General features: G+C 45.6%; 1 protein-coding gene across 6 annotated transcripts in view; it reads right to left on the bottom strand.

Moving 5' to 3' along the window:
- Positions 1-1,847: 1,847 nt before the first annotated feature.
- LOC106605503 (adhesion G protein-coupled receptor B1) overlaps positions 1,848-15,623 on the bottom strand; it is a 97,023-nt gene continuing 83,247 nt past the window's right edge. For 3 of the 6 annotated variants that reach the window (XM_014201234.3, XM_014201235.3, XM_014201238.3), the window contains 7 exons: positions 10,468-10,639; positions 10,087-10,182; positions 9,914-9,977; positions 8,231-8,916; positions 7,266-7,301; positions 4,593-4,751; positions 1,848-3,859 (listed from right to left, as the gene is read on the bottom strand). In XM_014201234.3, the coding sequence (XP_014056709.1) occupies positions 3,665-3,859; positions 4,593-4,751; positions 7,266-7,301; positions 8,231-8,916; positions 9,914-9,977; positions 10,087-10,182; positions 10,468-10,639 (1,408 nt within the window). In that variant the 3' untranslated portion in view covers positions 1,848-3,664. Of the gene's footprint in view, positions 3,860-4,592; positions 4,752-7,265; positions 7,302-8,230; positions 8,917-9,913; positions 9,978-10,086; positions 10,183-10,467; positions 10,640-11,987; positions 12,087-15,623 lie in introns of all 6 variants that reach the window. The other 3 variants (XM_014201231.3, XM_014201232.3, XM_014201233.3) reach the window with 2 other exon arrangements.

Here is a 15,623-nt window from a genome sequence, read left to right as displayed (position 1 = left end):
ATTTGAACCTAATGTCTGCTGATTGCCTAATGTACAATGTGAGGCTAATTTCTATGGATGGACGCTAATGATGGGTACTATAGGTTTCTAACAAGACTGCGGCTCACGCTGGATCACTGGAGTGATTCTAATGTGTATATGGGACCAGCGAAGGTCTACCAGTCATTTGTAGGGGTTGTAATACTTAGAGAACCTGTTCACTGGACTTTCACTGGACATTTAGTGAGAAGAAAGGTTGGCTTGGCTGTGAATGAGAGAGGAGATGAGAGGAGAGAGGAAGGTGAGTCAGTGTGTTTGTAACACACACACGGGCGCACGCACACACACCCAGCCTTGGGCTTTGAGGTAGGTCGGCTGTTGGACCCTGTCAGCCTAAATCAGTGCCAGCTTCTCTCTGAGTCCCTGTGACACTGCTGCACATACATTCCCTGTTCTGAAAAACACAAATAAAACATCATCTGTGCCCAACCACGGGGGAGGAGGGAGGGAGACAAAACTCCAGATCCAGATGAAGAGTCTAATTCCAAAAATACTTTTTTAAACACAAACAGAAGAGAATCAGGGAGCGGAACAATGCCCATTGATCTGTTGTCCGTGTGTGGAAGACCAGATGCTGTTCTTTGGAGTAGTGTTTCAGTGAGTTCGGTCCACCATGCAGCTGGCCTCCTCTCTCTGAGTGGAGAAGTGGAGGATGGAGGGAGTGTAGGGGTTGGAGAACAAACCTCTGCTTAGAGGGGAACAACTCCTACACCTACTGGGTTCTGGGCCTCTGTACCTTGGTAACATTTAGATTGATAAAGCCTGTCCAAAGTACTTATGGCAGATCAGGTCAAATGTTAATGACTTTTGTGTTTATAATTTGATGCAACTCCTTATTTTCCTAAGAGATAAGTTGTGGTTAGTCCAGCAGTCCAGCATACCTTTTAAACATTCCTGTATTGTACAGTAGGCCCCTAAAACCTTTTCCATTGGATTTGCCCCACTTAAAATGTCTAAAGTTGATTCATTGTGAATAAATTAATGAATAAATTATAGCCCAATAATTAGGGTGAGGACATTTAGCAGCTCTGCAGTGACATGGAGTAATATCCTCTATCCTCTATTTGCCTCCACCGTTGATGTATTCCTTAAATCTAATAATAACACATCATTTTTATTTGCCTGGGCTATTTACGAGCAGTTAAATCTTTATTAGCCGAGCGAGCGTCTTGTTGTCCAGATTGGGTGTCTGTACAGGGGCTGTAAATAATGCTTAGGTCATTACAGCCACACGCCTTCCCATTTCTAATCTCACACACAAGAGGAAGCATGCATACATACATACACACAATTTGAGCCCTCAATATTACTCCAGGTAATTGCGTTGGATGCCTTGTGGTTTGACAATATGCATTATGGAGAAAAAAAATTGGAGTCAATTAATGGAATATTTTTTCAACATACAGTACAAAAACTATAGGGGAATATGGAGATGAATTCCTCCGAGTCTAAAACGTTGGGGAAGGGGGGTGGGGGGTGCTATGCTGACATGTGGAATTGTTTTAAAATGGTCATACTACTTGATTTAGATTTAGAATTTTACGATCCATTTAGGTATGGTCTGACAAACACACTCTAGCTCTGCCTCCTTTCACCACAGATGCAGAAATGCAACACTGGGGGAAATGGTGGATTGAGAAGCATCCAATGCAAACAAAACAGATATCTCTAGTTTAAACTGACTGATGTTGATGGGGAGTTTTTTGTTATGTAATTTAGATTGACACAGCAGTGTGTCAGTGGACTCTAGGGGTTTAAATAGGGTATATATTAGGAATATTGTCAGTATAATGCACCAGGACAACTGATACTTTATTATATAGATATACTTTTATTAGAAATATGACACATTCATTTTGTGCTCTGAAAACTGTACATTAACAAAGAGTCAACCCCTGTGAACTAAAAAGGTGGAGGGGGCGGTGGAGGTTAAAGGTCAGGGGACAGAGGTCAGGGTTCATGTCAGACACGTACAGATCTGAGGAGGGAGTGACAGTCAGTGATACCAAAACACACACTGTTACATGGAGTTACAGAACACTCATATTCCAGTACCCTGAAAAGGATGGGAGGGGAATCATAATATGTGTTCAAAATGGCACCCTATTCCCTATATAGTGCACTACTTTTGACCTGTTAATTCCTGTCATTTGACCTGGTCAAAAGCAGTGCACTATATAGGGAATGGGGTGCCATTTCGGACGCAGATGTAATCGAAATAATCATGGTCATAATTATAATAATGAGAACAATAATCCCCAAGCACAGTAAGAAAGATATTTATAGGCCAAAATTCATTCTGTAGAACTCTGTTGAAATAATTACATTGCTGTACAACAGGACTCCAAAAGAGCCTTGTGCTTTCTCTGTGTGCAACTAATCCTAACCCCATACTGCAGAGTCACAACCTCTGTAATGTCCTATACAGTATTTATCATATATATTTTTATATTTATTCATTTCCATTGTCATTATTAAGCATAATTCTTTATATACTTTGTGACATGAGTATCCTTCATTTACCGAACAAGCAGAATTATATTTGCCACAAATGTACCAAGCCTGCTTGTACACCAAGCAACCAAGCAACCAATCAAAACACTGTCTCCTTGGCTTCTGCTGAGGTCATAGAAGCTTCCACCAATGAGATATGGCCATCTTGGCTTCCTGTGATGTCATTAAGGGCATCCGCAAATGAGATATCTCATCCTTGTTGGTCTATGCTGATGTCACTATGGCCCCCACCAATGGGAGGGTTTTCCACCCTTTGGCTGACTGTGATGTCATCGGTCTGCCCCCTTCCTGTAAAGGGGGTGTGGACTCTGTCTGACAGTGCAGTGGAGGGTGGTGGTGGGGGGGGGGGGGGGGGGCTATTAGTTGGCATGGAGAGGCACATGGTTATGGTCCAGCAGTCTGCCTCCTCCACTGCCTAGGCGTGTTTGGGACATGTACTGGACATGTAGTTTGGTTGGAACATGTACTGTATGTTGGGTGAAGGTCTTGTCCAGACCAGGTCCATTGCCTAAAGGCTTGGTTGAAACATGAACTGTATGGCTGGTCCAGGTGATCTGTTAGCAGGCTGGTGAAGAGTCCATAGGCAGTTGCAGTCTGTCCTTTTAATCTACTCTATCTACACCACCCAACTGCCAAACTGGCTAACCATCCACAGAGATCTACCAGGAGGGGAGAGGGACTCAAGCATGTGTCCAGTGAAGTAATAATGTGGATAATAACAGACCGGATATATGACTTTCTGACAGAGTAAACAAAAAACTGATTCCAGCAGCAATAAGAAAATATAACAAAATGCACCGCAAACCTGTTGTCATTCCCCCCATTTATAAGGCAATTGTCCTTTCTCTCTTTCCTTCTCTCTCTTTTAGTTGGGTCCTAAAATAAAGTAGCTTCTCTCTCTCTCTCTCTCTCTCTCTCTCTCTCTCTCTCTCTCTCTCTCTCTCTCTCTCTCTCTCTCTCTCTCTCTCTCTCTCTCTCTCTCTCTCATTGGTCGTTGGTTCCCAGAGTGAGATTGAGATGTGGAGCAGTGGGAAGGGAAGGTGTCTGTCTGAGAGCTGGGCTGGGGGATGGGGTTGGCTGCTCTCTGTCTCTCTCTCGGTCTGTCTCAGTCTCACACCTCTGTCTGCAGGTCCATGATCTCCTGTCCCACCAGAGGGATGGTGGCGCTGGCCTTCTCCCACTCCACGTTCTGCAGCTCCAGGGGAGAGGCCGCCAAGGGCTCCAGGTCCTTCCTCATCCATGATGGGGGAGATTGGGTCTTCCTGATGCCCTCCCAGGCTCTCTTACTGGGTGTCTGCTGCTTGTCCTGTTGGATAGAGGGAGGGACAGGTGAGGATAATAGGTGAACCAGAGAACAAACTAAATCATCAAAGGGCAAGAGATGTGATATTGTGATATTGAAAAGAGAGAGGCAGAGAGAGATAGAGAGACAGAGAGATAGAGAGACAGAGAGATAGAGATACAGAGACAGAGAGATAGAGATAGAGAAGAGAGACACAGAGACACAGAGAGTCAGAGAGACACAGAGACACAGAGAGAAGAGAGATAGAGAGAGGACAGAGACACAGAGAGACACAGAAAGTCAGAGAGACACAGAGACAGAGAGAGAGCGACAGAGAGACAGAAAGAGAGAGAGAGAGACAGAGAGAGAGAGAGAGACAGAGAGCCAGAGAGAGATAGACAGAGAGAGAGAGACAGAGAGAGAGACAGAGAGACAGACAGAGAGACAGAGAGACACAGAGAGACACAGAGAGAGAGAGAGACAGAGAGAGAGAGAGACAGAGAGAGAGAGAGACAGAGAGAGAGACAGAGACAGTGAGACAGAGAGAGAGACAGGGAGACAGAGAGATAGAGACAGAGAGAGAGAGAGAGAGAGAGACAGAGAGAGAGAGAGAGACAGAGAGACAGAGAGAGAGGGTGCTATTCATGGAGAGAGAATGGTAAAAAGAGAGAGTGGGAGAGGGACACATGAAAAGAGAAAGGTAAAAAAAGGTGGAGAAGGGGAAAAAAGAGATAATGGAAGAGACAGAGTGTCGTACGCTCATGATGGTCTTGTCGCTCCCTGCTGAGGACACACTCCACCTCTTCCCTGCCTTCCCATCGCCAGGCGGAGACGCCCTGTCCTGGTCTGCACTGTGGATCTTCCTGTTCAGGTCCTGGAACATGTCCTGGTGACGCTTCCGTGTGTGCATGATCTTCTAAATGAGACAATCACACAGGAAAATCCACCATCAACATCAAGCCTCCTTAAACAACAACATAGCTTGTGCAAGATCTTCGACATGGACCAAACACATAAAAAACACCCATCATAGAAAAATCATTCCTTTAGCTCACATTTTTTTATTTCACCTTTATTTAACCAGGTAGGCTAGTTGAGAACAAGTTCTCATTTGCAACTGCGACCTGGCCAAGATAAAGCATAGCAATTCGACACATACAACAACACAGAGTTACACATGGAATAAACAAAACATACAGTCAATAATACAGTAGAACAAAAGAAAACAAAAAGTCTATATACAGTGAGTGCAAATGAGGTAAGTTAAGGCAATAAATAGGCCATGGTGGCGAAGTAATTACAATATAGCAATTAAACACTGGAATGGTAGATGTGCAGAAGATGAATGTGCAAGTAGAGATACTGGGGTGCAAAGGAGCAAGATAAATAAATAAATACAGTATGGGGATGAGGTAGGTAGATAGATGGGCTGTTTACAGATGGGCTATGTACAGGTGCAGTGATCTGTGAGCTGCTCTGACAGCTGGTGATTAAAGCTAGTGAGCGAGATATGAGTCTCCAGCTTCAGAGATTTTTGCAGTTCGTTCCAGTCATTGGCAGCAGATAACTGGAAGGAAAGACGACCAAAGGAGGAATTGGCATTGGGGGTGCTACGAGTGGGTGCTGCTATGGTGACCAGTGAGCTGAGATAAGGCGGGGCTTTACCTAGCAGAGACTTGTAGATAACCTGTAGCCAGTGGGTTTGGCGATGAGTATGAAGCGAGGGCCAACCAACGAGAGTGTACAGGTCGCAATGGTGGGTAGTGTATGGGGCTTTGGTGACAAAACGGATGGCACTGTGATAGACTGCATCCAGTTTGTTGAGTAGAGTGTTGGAGGCTATTTTATAGATGACATCACCAAAGTCGAGGATCGGTGGGATGGTCAGTTTTACGAGGGTATGTTTGGCAGCATGAGTGAAGGATGCTTTGTTGCGATATTGGAAGCCGATTCTAGATTTAATTTTGGATTGGAGATGCTTAAGTCTGGAAGGAGAGTTTACAGTCTAACCAGACACCCAGGTATTTGTAGTTGTCCACGTATTCTGAGTCAGAGCTGTCCAGAGTAGTGATGCTGGACGGGCGTGCAGGTGCGGGCAGTGATCGATTGAATAGCATGCATTTAGTTTTACTTGCATTTAAGAGCAGTTGGAGGCCACGGAAGGAGTGTTGAATGGCATTGAAGCTCGTCTGGAGGTTAGTTAACACTGTGTCCAAAGAGGGGCCAGAAGTATACAGAATGGTGTCGTCTGCGTAGAGGTGGATCAGAGAATCACCAGCAGCAAGAGCAACATCATTGATGTATACAGAGAAGAGAGTCGGCCCGAGAATTTAACCCTGTGGCACACCCATAGAGACCTCCAGAGGTCCGGACAACAGGCCCTTCGATGTGACACACTGAACTCTATCAGAGAAGTAGTTGGTAAACCAGGTGAGGCAATCATTTGAGAAACCAAGACTGTCGAGTCTGCCAATAAGAATGTGGTGATTGACAGAGTCGAAAGCCTTGGCCAGGTCGATGAATACGGCTGCACAGTAATGTCTCTTATCGATGGCGGTTATGATTTCGTTTAGGACCTTGAGCATGGCTGAGGTGCACCCATGACCAGCTCTGAAACCAGATTGCATAGCAGAGAAGGTACGGTGGGATTCAAAATGGTCGGTAATCTGTTTGTTAACTTGGCTTTCGAAGACCTTAGAAAGACAGGGAAGGATAGATATAGGTCTGTAGCAGTTTGGGTCTAGAGTGTCACCCCCTTTGAAGAGGGGGATGACCTCGGCAGCTTTCCAATCTTTGGGAATCTCAGACGATACGAAAGAGAGGTTGAACAGGCTAGTAATAGGGGTTGAAACAATTTCGGCAGATCATTTTAGAAAGAGAGGGTCCAGATTGTCTAGCCCGGCTGATTTGTATGGGTCCAGATTTTGCAGCTCTTTCAGAACATCAGCTATCTGGATTTGGGTGAAGGAGAAATGGTGGGGGCATTGGCGGGTTGCTGTGGACGGTGCCGGGCAGTTGACCGGGGTAGTGGTAGCCAGGTGGAAAGCATGGCCAGCCGTAGAGAAATGCTTATTGAAATTGTCAATTATAGTGGATTTATCAGTGGTAACAGTGTTTCCTAGCCTCAGAGCAGTGGGCAGCTGGGAGGAGGTGCTCTTATTCTCCATGGACTTTACAGTGTCTCAGAACTTTTTTGAGTTAGTACTACAGGATGCAAATTTCTGTTTGCATCCACCACAGACATCTACAAAGCTTAGATAGAGTACTGTATATGATCTGCTATGCTGTCCCATGCACCATAATTATAAAGAAAAAGGGATTATGTAAATTTTAGTGGATTTTTGGAAGCAGAATTGAGACATTGGAGACAGTTTGTCAAATCAGCAAGAAATTATGTCAGAAGAAATGCAGTCCAGAAGTCTGAAATTACCTCAAAATCCAGCTCCGCGTAGCGGGATTTTCGTCTCTGGAGAAAGACATGAGGAAAAGATTAAAATATACATTCTGCTGTCATCTATATGCTGTGTGAATTTGACTAGACAAAATTGTGATGTCTTCCTCAGCATTTCACTCTGTTTCACTATTATTTTCAAATCAGTTAAAACGACTGAGACAGTTTCTCAGTGGTAACAGTGACTCATGAGAAACTGAGCGTCCATGTTGGTTCATCCTGACACCATTGGCGTGAATCCTTGCAGTAAACAGCTTGTGATCGCGTGACCTTTGTCAGCAAGCAGAGAAAGAAAGGCCTGACCTTCAGGCTGGTTGGTTGTTGTTTGCCCTGGCAGCTGCGACCTTGCACGCACAGCATTTTGGGAAGGGAGTGAGTTTGGCCCTGAGGTGAAAAGACACCAGCAGGCTGAGAGGTCTGACTGTCTGCCTATCTGTCTGTCTGCCTATCTGACTGGCTGGCTTGGCACGGGTAGCTGTGCGTGGGTGTTGCTGGTCAGTGTAGCAGTATGAGTTTGAGCTCCCCCACCGGACTGGCACAGTCAAGGAGAGAATACTAAAACCTGACCTTTTTAAAGATCTTGGTGTTCTGTCCAGCCAGGCGAGATAGGAATATTTCCGTACATGTTGCCACTACAGTGTTGTTACTACACAGAAAAGGATAGCGACTATAAAGATATCTCAACAGAAACCCTATGCCATGAATACAGTGCCACCACATTCTGACAGGAAACGGCACTGGCTGATTTCTGATATTTTCTTGATCAAGGAACACCTGTCCCATCATGTGGTGAGAACATGGGGTTGTGTGTGTTTGTATGTGTGTGTGTGTGTGTGTGTGTGTGTGTGTGTGTGTGTGTGTGTGTGTGTGTGTGTGTGTGTGTGTGTGTGTGTGTGTGTGTGTGTGCGTGTGTGTGCGTGTGTGTGTGCGTGTGTGTGTCTTACCTCCAGGGAGCTCATGGAGAGCGTGGACACGGTCTCGCTCTTGGACATCATTCCAGAGTTCCCAGAATCACCCTGTTCACACATGCTGTTGGTCATGTGGGATTCTCCGGAGACGTTCTGCATGTTGTGGATGGGCGACTCCCTCTCCGAGCAGGAGACACTGACCAGGTCCGCAGGCAGGCTCTTCAGCGCGAAACCCGGGACGCCCTCCACCCCCGCCGAGTTGGCCAGGTGGATGAGCCTGGTCTGGGGCATCTGCTGCTCGATGCTGATGTTGTACTTGGCCGTCGTGTCCTCCTTGCTGCCCTTTCCGGGCCGCCCCAGGGTGCCAGTGTTGTTGTTGTTAGGCAGGAGGATGTACCCTGGTCCCGGGCCTGTTCCTGTGCCCTCAGGCCCCCCGGCCTCCCCTGTCCCTCGTGGAGACAGCTCCCCGTCCAGCTGTTTAAAGAGCTCCCCGTCACAGATGTAGATGGACTTGGCTCCCGGCAGCTCGGTGCTGATGCCCTTGGTGGTGCCACCCTTCTCCCTGCGCAGGGTGAGGGTATGACTGGGGTAGTCTGCCACATTCTGGAGGTGGACCTTGGCCATGCTGGCAGGCATGGTGTTGAAGTTAGAGCCCTTCTGAAGGGTCAGGGGCTGGGAGGATGGCTTCTCATCACCCTGGAGAGAGGAACGCTTCAGAGTACCTGGGGGAGAGGGAGGGAGGGAGGGAGGGAGGGAGGGAGGGAGGGAGGGAGGGAGAGATTTGAGAGGACGCAAAACTCAGAGATAAAGAGAGGGTGACTCTCAAGTTGTCCAACTCAGACTTGGACATGCTATAGAATGAGTGCAAACCTTCCCACTATTGATTTAACTAGTGACTACACTGCCTTCCTTGAACTTCTGATCATTAGCTTGAAGATTACGCCGTGACCCTGTTTCACTGTAACTGCTGGATTGCTGTGGTGTGCATCTCACTATTGAGCACAGGGCTAGACAACAGCATCAGACAACTTCCTGTCAGCATGACACAATATCTTACAATCACTCCCCAGTCCCCACCGCTCCACACACACTCACACAAAGAAAAAGTCATTTCACTCCTCTTTTATATTCCATCTCCCCATTCAGTGGGCTTGTCTCCTGCGTCTCGCGTCTCAATGGCGTTTCTGCTCCAGATGCTTTTCCTGATATCCTGTCTCGGGAGATAATCAGATTCCCTTCCGCTCCCAACGGATATCAGAGGAGAGCCTCTATCTGATGCTGCACTGTTGGTGGGTACTTAATTATAACACGGACTGCCCGCCTGCCGGTGGATGTGGGGGAAGATGTGGGAGACTCAGACAACCCTATTTATCCGCATATTACTGCTCAGCACTCATTCGCACACCACCGCCCTATTGCCAAATGGCTGGGCTAAATTGCGTTATGCTGCAGTAATGTGGTGCATCTCATGTCAAAACAGTGTTTTGTGCTTCATAAGGGGCGGCTGCTGTGGCGGCCGTGGTCTGACAACGGGTGGAGAGGAGTGGAATGGGAGGGTGCTGCTAACACACAATACGCGCGCAGCAGAGAAGGCAAAGCAGGTGCAACTTTTGAATGACAGAACGCAAAGAAAACTCCACATGCATAGAGAGAGTTGTATAGGGTCAGACAGACAGACATACAGACAAACGGACAGACGGACACACTGCATAAACTCACTCTTTTTTTTGCCGGTACTCTTACCTCCTCTGCAAGCCATGTCGACGTCTTTCTCGAAATCAGTCTAATGAAGAAAAAACATTTATAGAAAACCTGTTAACAAAGAACATGTAATACAAATCAAGTATATTAGACATTGTTTTAGATGAAGAATAACGTTCCATTGGTACTACCATAAGTTGAGCGTGTCCGTTCTGGAAAGATCCCCCTGAGTCTCCATTCCCGTCCTCCTGGCGGTCCACTACCCGACACTTCACTGCCTCTTGAACCTACAGTACACCATAATAAACACAGAGGTCATGACCTTTCAATGTCATGGTCAGGTTTTTGTCTGCTCATCCTCCTCCCCTCCACATCACCCTCAAAACAACCAATGACTTGGTTTACTTAATCAACTTTTTCCTTTTAGCTCCTAGTGGAGCACAGAGCCTCAACAACCAACCAATAAAAATAACAAATAAAATAATAATAATAATAAATAAATAAAGAGTAGGAGACAGAGTATCATCAAGGTGAAATGTGTCAGAGTGACAACAGGGTGAAGAATGATGTACCTCTCTGCGCAGGATGCAATGCACCATGACGATGACGAAGCCTTCCAGCGAATCAAACACAGCGAACAAGATCTGGAAGAGGGAGGAGCGTCGGTCGGTGATGGCCAGGACAGCAGACATCCAGGTGAGGGCCAGGAGAGGCAGAACCACACAGGAGCTCCACAGCGACGCCCTGGAGGATGGGAGGGGAACAGCAGCCCAGGGTCAGCACTACAGTCAGTAGAAGATACACAAAGAAGGAAAGACTACACTCCTGGAAAACAACTGTCTCAATTTAATACGATTTTCAATGATTTACTTGCTTGAAATGGGATTCAATGATACTAAAAACTACATGTAACTTTCTAATTACAATAGAAGCGTGTCAAATGTAATACATACAATATCTACTCCTAAAAAAGGCATCTATGTACTGCATGTTGCCCTCGTTGTTGAAATGATTGGCATTATGTACAGTATAATAAACCTATAACAAGGTATAGGTATATAGCCTGATGTTTTAAATATACTTACAGTAGCTACCGTAAATATGCTAATATCACACAAGAAAAACATCCATCCATAATCAATTGAAATATATGTTCCATAACTGACATATACAATATGCATGTACGTTTAGGATGTGTCAATAAAACATATAAGACCAAGGGCAACAGGAAAAGGAGGAGCTGAGGTGAGTAAAGGAAGAACAAAAGTGAAATGAAGCAAAGAAACGTAACATAAAGACAAACGCAAGAGGCAGAGGGCAGAGGTGTGATTAAGTGGACAGGGACTTGTCTTCTGGTCCATATGTTCCTACAGGACAATGTCTCTCTCTCTCTCTCCTTTATCAACATGTATATTTCTTTCCCTAACTCCTCAACTCTTCAGAGTCTTTGTTTCACATGTCCACTTGTTAACTCTGTCCTGAGTTGATTGAATGAAAGGTTTCTAGGTGTTGATTAAACAGATCCAAGCATTCAGACACACTCCCACTGAAAAACACATTACATAAAATATAGCTATACAGGCCTGGCAACAGAAACCCAAAGCACATGCACACATGCACACACGCACGCACGCTCGCACGCACACACAAACACTAATTGATAAGTCAAGTGCACTGCCCGTGAAAACCTCCTCCATGCGGATACAGATGTAGAGTTAGTGTATCCATCCATAGCCTGGGGGCATTAAATAGCTGAAAGCCACTGAGCCTTGCACTTTTACTCTGGCCTATATTAAAGCTGCTTTTCTGCTGTCTGTGCTTCACACACACACACACACACACACACACACACGCACGCACGCACGCACGCACGCACGCATGCACGCACACACCATATCTTACAAGAACAGCACTGTAGAACTAATTCCCAATGATTCTCACGAGGGTACAGGGTAAGAGAGGAAACGAAAAGGGGGGACACAAAAAGATAAAAACAAGAGGAGGAGGAAGTAGAGGAGGCATATCAAGGTAAAGGAAACAGAGGTAAAGAAAGCAGTATAGAATATGTGGGTAAATAATTAGCAGGACTAACATGGCGTTACTGGTAGCTGTGGTAGAAACGTCAGCCGACGAGATAACTCCGCACTTGGCACATTTGAGCGTCATATTGTACAGTGGTACTGTCATCTGACTGCAAAGTAGTCAAATTAACACACGCTGTAACATAATACACACAGATACAAATGCACACACACACACACACACACACACTCAGAGTGAGTCACAGTTCCCTCTCTCTCTCTTTCTAGCTCTCTCTCTCTCTCTCTCTCTCTCTCTCTCTCTCTCTCTCTCTCTCTCTCTCTCTCTCCTCTCTCTCTCTCTCTCTCTCTCTCTCTCTCTCTCTCTCTCTCTCTCTCTCTCTCTCTCAGGGCTAAGGGGTATGTGTGGGGGCTGGGCCGGACAAGATACACAACCACATGGGTGGATATGTCACTAAGGGTTGATTTATTCCTCAATGATTGATCATTGCTCCTACTATATGTGAAGACAACAAACTTATAGGGGATCCTAACCAACACAGAGTGAGTGGGATAATCAAGTCAACAAAGACACTATTGCATTCCAACATTATTCTAATCATCTTGAGTCTGTGCAGAAAAGTGCAGTGACACTGTTGCACATGATGTAGCTCAAACTAGTGATTCAAAATATGATTCATAAGTGGTTAAGGTAGCCTAGCGGTTCAGAGGTTGGGCCAGTAACCGAAAGGTTGCTGGTTCGAATCCCTGAGCTGACTAGGTTAAATTCTGCCAATGTGCCCTTGAGCAAGGCACTTAACCCTAATTGCTCCTGTAAGTCGCTCTGGATAAGTGTCTGCTAAATGAACAAAATGTAAAAAGAGAGATACATGTGTAAGTTGTGCAGGTCTGATTCTTATTGGCCAGGCCAGGCACCTGTATGTACACTGGCATGAATACACATTATATTTCCCTTCTTCATCTTATTATTCACATTGTTGAATCCTTCATTTATGTGCATTCAACTAAATAATGATGGTATTCTTATAAATGAATAAAGCAAATGTCTAATTAGAGACACTTCATGTGCCAATTGATGCTTTGCGTCTCAGTTGCGTTGTTTATTTAGCTTCCTAAATGTAATTGCTGTGAATATTTTCACCCCTGGTTATTTCTCCCTATGCCTCACTGGTCAGACTGATTACTTTATACAGGCATTACTGAACACCCTGCTAAGGCTCTCACGCACACACACGCACACACACATGCACACACACACTCATGTAGGCATGTACACACATGCAAGCACCCACATACACACAAACACTCAAACACACGCACGCACAAACAATGAACTATGAACTCAAAGTAGTGAGTCCTGACAGGCCTCTTAGCCTAAATCTCCAATTAACCAATTAACAGTGTGTTTATGTGTGTTCATTACCAGGTGTATATCTGTGAATGTGTGTACGTTTACTGTGTTTCTGCATGGCTGTATTAAAACAACACAAAGGATAGACAATGAATTCTAAAGATTTCCTGAGAAGCTGTTTCTCCACTGGTACTGTAATCCACGAATACTGTAGAGAATCATCACAGTTCCCATCTAGCAGTCTATTTCTGTGTCACCCCACTTCTCCAGTGTCTGTGCTGTCATCTAATCTCTTCTCATCACATCACAAAGCCCAGTGTTGCTGTGGCCTGCCTCTCTCTGCCTGGATGCCTGGCTGGAAGTAAGAGACACAGTACAATCTCTACAATGCCTCTTCATCATGGATGACATACTGTATGAGAAATAATACAGCAATAATACACGAGAGGGTATGTGATTACTGAGATTATTAGTAGGACGTGATGCAACAATAAACTGTGCATCCATACTTCAACACAATGGCTTGAAAGCTGTTTCATTATATCAAAATACTCCCACAAGAAACACACATCTAGAAGAAACAGAGTTCGAGAAGAACAGTGTCACAAAATGGCCGCTCGCAAAACAACAATTAAACGATCAATTCCGTACAGCCGCTGGACAGACGGATTAAAAATCACATTATAAGAAATTCCATTTCAAGTAAAAAGGCAATACAACCAACCCCCCCCCCCACGTTCTGCCAAAGGCTGTTATATTAAAAAGCAATCAGTAGCTTTTGAAATACAACACCATTTCCCTTGTCTTTATGATGTGTAGATGACAGAGAGAGTTCAGTGAGAGAGAATGAAGCTGAGTAGGAAACACCCATATCCACAGGGACACATAGACCTGCTCAAATCAGATCCAGGTATTCAATCAAACAAGCAATATTCTTCAGCTAAATGCTCACTTCATTGTTCTGTCTCAACAATGTGGGTAGAAGAGATTAGATAGGTGATATCCTGGCGGTTCCCAGTCGACAAACAAGGGTACAAAGCTTACCCAGTTTACTGGTATTTCTTTCACTTGGATCGTCCACTCTGTAACAATTGCCACTTTTTTCCAGTGAGTCTGGGAGGAGCCAGTCTGTATAGTGACAACTAGGGTTAAAGTAAATGAACAGCAACCTGCTAACACAGTGCTTCCTGAAAAGAGGAATGAGGAAACAGTACACCCCAGCAGCTCTGCCTGGATGGCTTTACAGTTGGCCTTTCCTCTTCTCTCCTGTCTTGTCCTCTACTCTCCTGTCTGTTTCCATTTTCCCATCCAATTAGCCTCTAATTGTAGGGGTGGAGGAAAGAGAGAGAGCCTCGCCAGGCAGCGAGGGTACATTTAAATCTCTGAGATATGAGAGAGTGGAGCCACAGTACGCCGTGCCTCATTAGGCGCATCATCTAGTAATCATTAATTATCTTGATTAAACATGTTAGGTATTGAAAGGCATGCGAGGGGGCAAAGAGACTAACACCCTTCTGTTTTCCACGTATCCACTCTGCAGTGCCACCCTGCCCCCTCCCCATAGTCCCTCCACCCCTCAGTCCACGTATCCACTCTGCAGTACCACCCTGCCCCCTCCCCATAGTCCCTCCACCCCTCAGTCCACGTATCCACTCTGCAGTACCACCCTGCCCCCTCCCCATAGTCCCTCCACCCCTCAGTCCACGTATCCACTCTGCAGTACCACCCTGCCCCCTCCCCATAGTCCCTCCACCCCTCAGTCCACGTATCCACTCTGCAGTGCCACCCTGCCCCCTCCCCATAGTCCCTCCACCCTTCAGTCCACGTATGCTTAATCTGATCCTTGAGAAGGCTGTGAGGGAGCAGAGCGGGCCCAAACAGTGAGTATAATATCAAAGAATACCATGGTATCCTAATGTGTTGTGTATGCATCCAGTCTTCTGGTGCCACCTCTGCCCCCTCTCCCCTCGGTCCAGGCATCACTGATAGCCCAGTGGTCTGCTGCGCAACATCGGTGTAAAACAACCCTTAAACAACCCCCCAGTACCCACTGTATAATCGAATGCACACAAACACACGGGCCAAAGCACAGACTCACACATCTAAACACACACGAACATACACACCCTGTCATATACTACTCTCTGCCATGTCCTATACTTCTGTCAGTATTCATTCTGTATCTTAGTAATGTGACTACTTTGAACAGAACTATGGATCACAACCGTGTTCTAGATTTTGCACTGCAGTTTATGTTTATAGTTATTCTATACATCTAGTGCTTGTCTAGCTGGTTTTAGATGGAAGCTGGGATATTGATAGCAGGGAAAGAGATTCT

Source organism: Salmo salar, chromosome 05 (assembly GCF_965601325.2).
Source record: "Salmo salar chromosome 05, fSalSal1, whole genome shotgun sequence".
NCBI classification, from domain to species: Eukaryota; Metazoa; Chordata; class Actinopteri; order Salmoniformes; family Salmonidae; genus Salmo; species Salmo salar.
The sequence above is the reverse complement of the archived record's forward strand: the minus strand, read 5'-3'. Positions and strand labels throughout refer to the sequence as shown.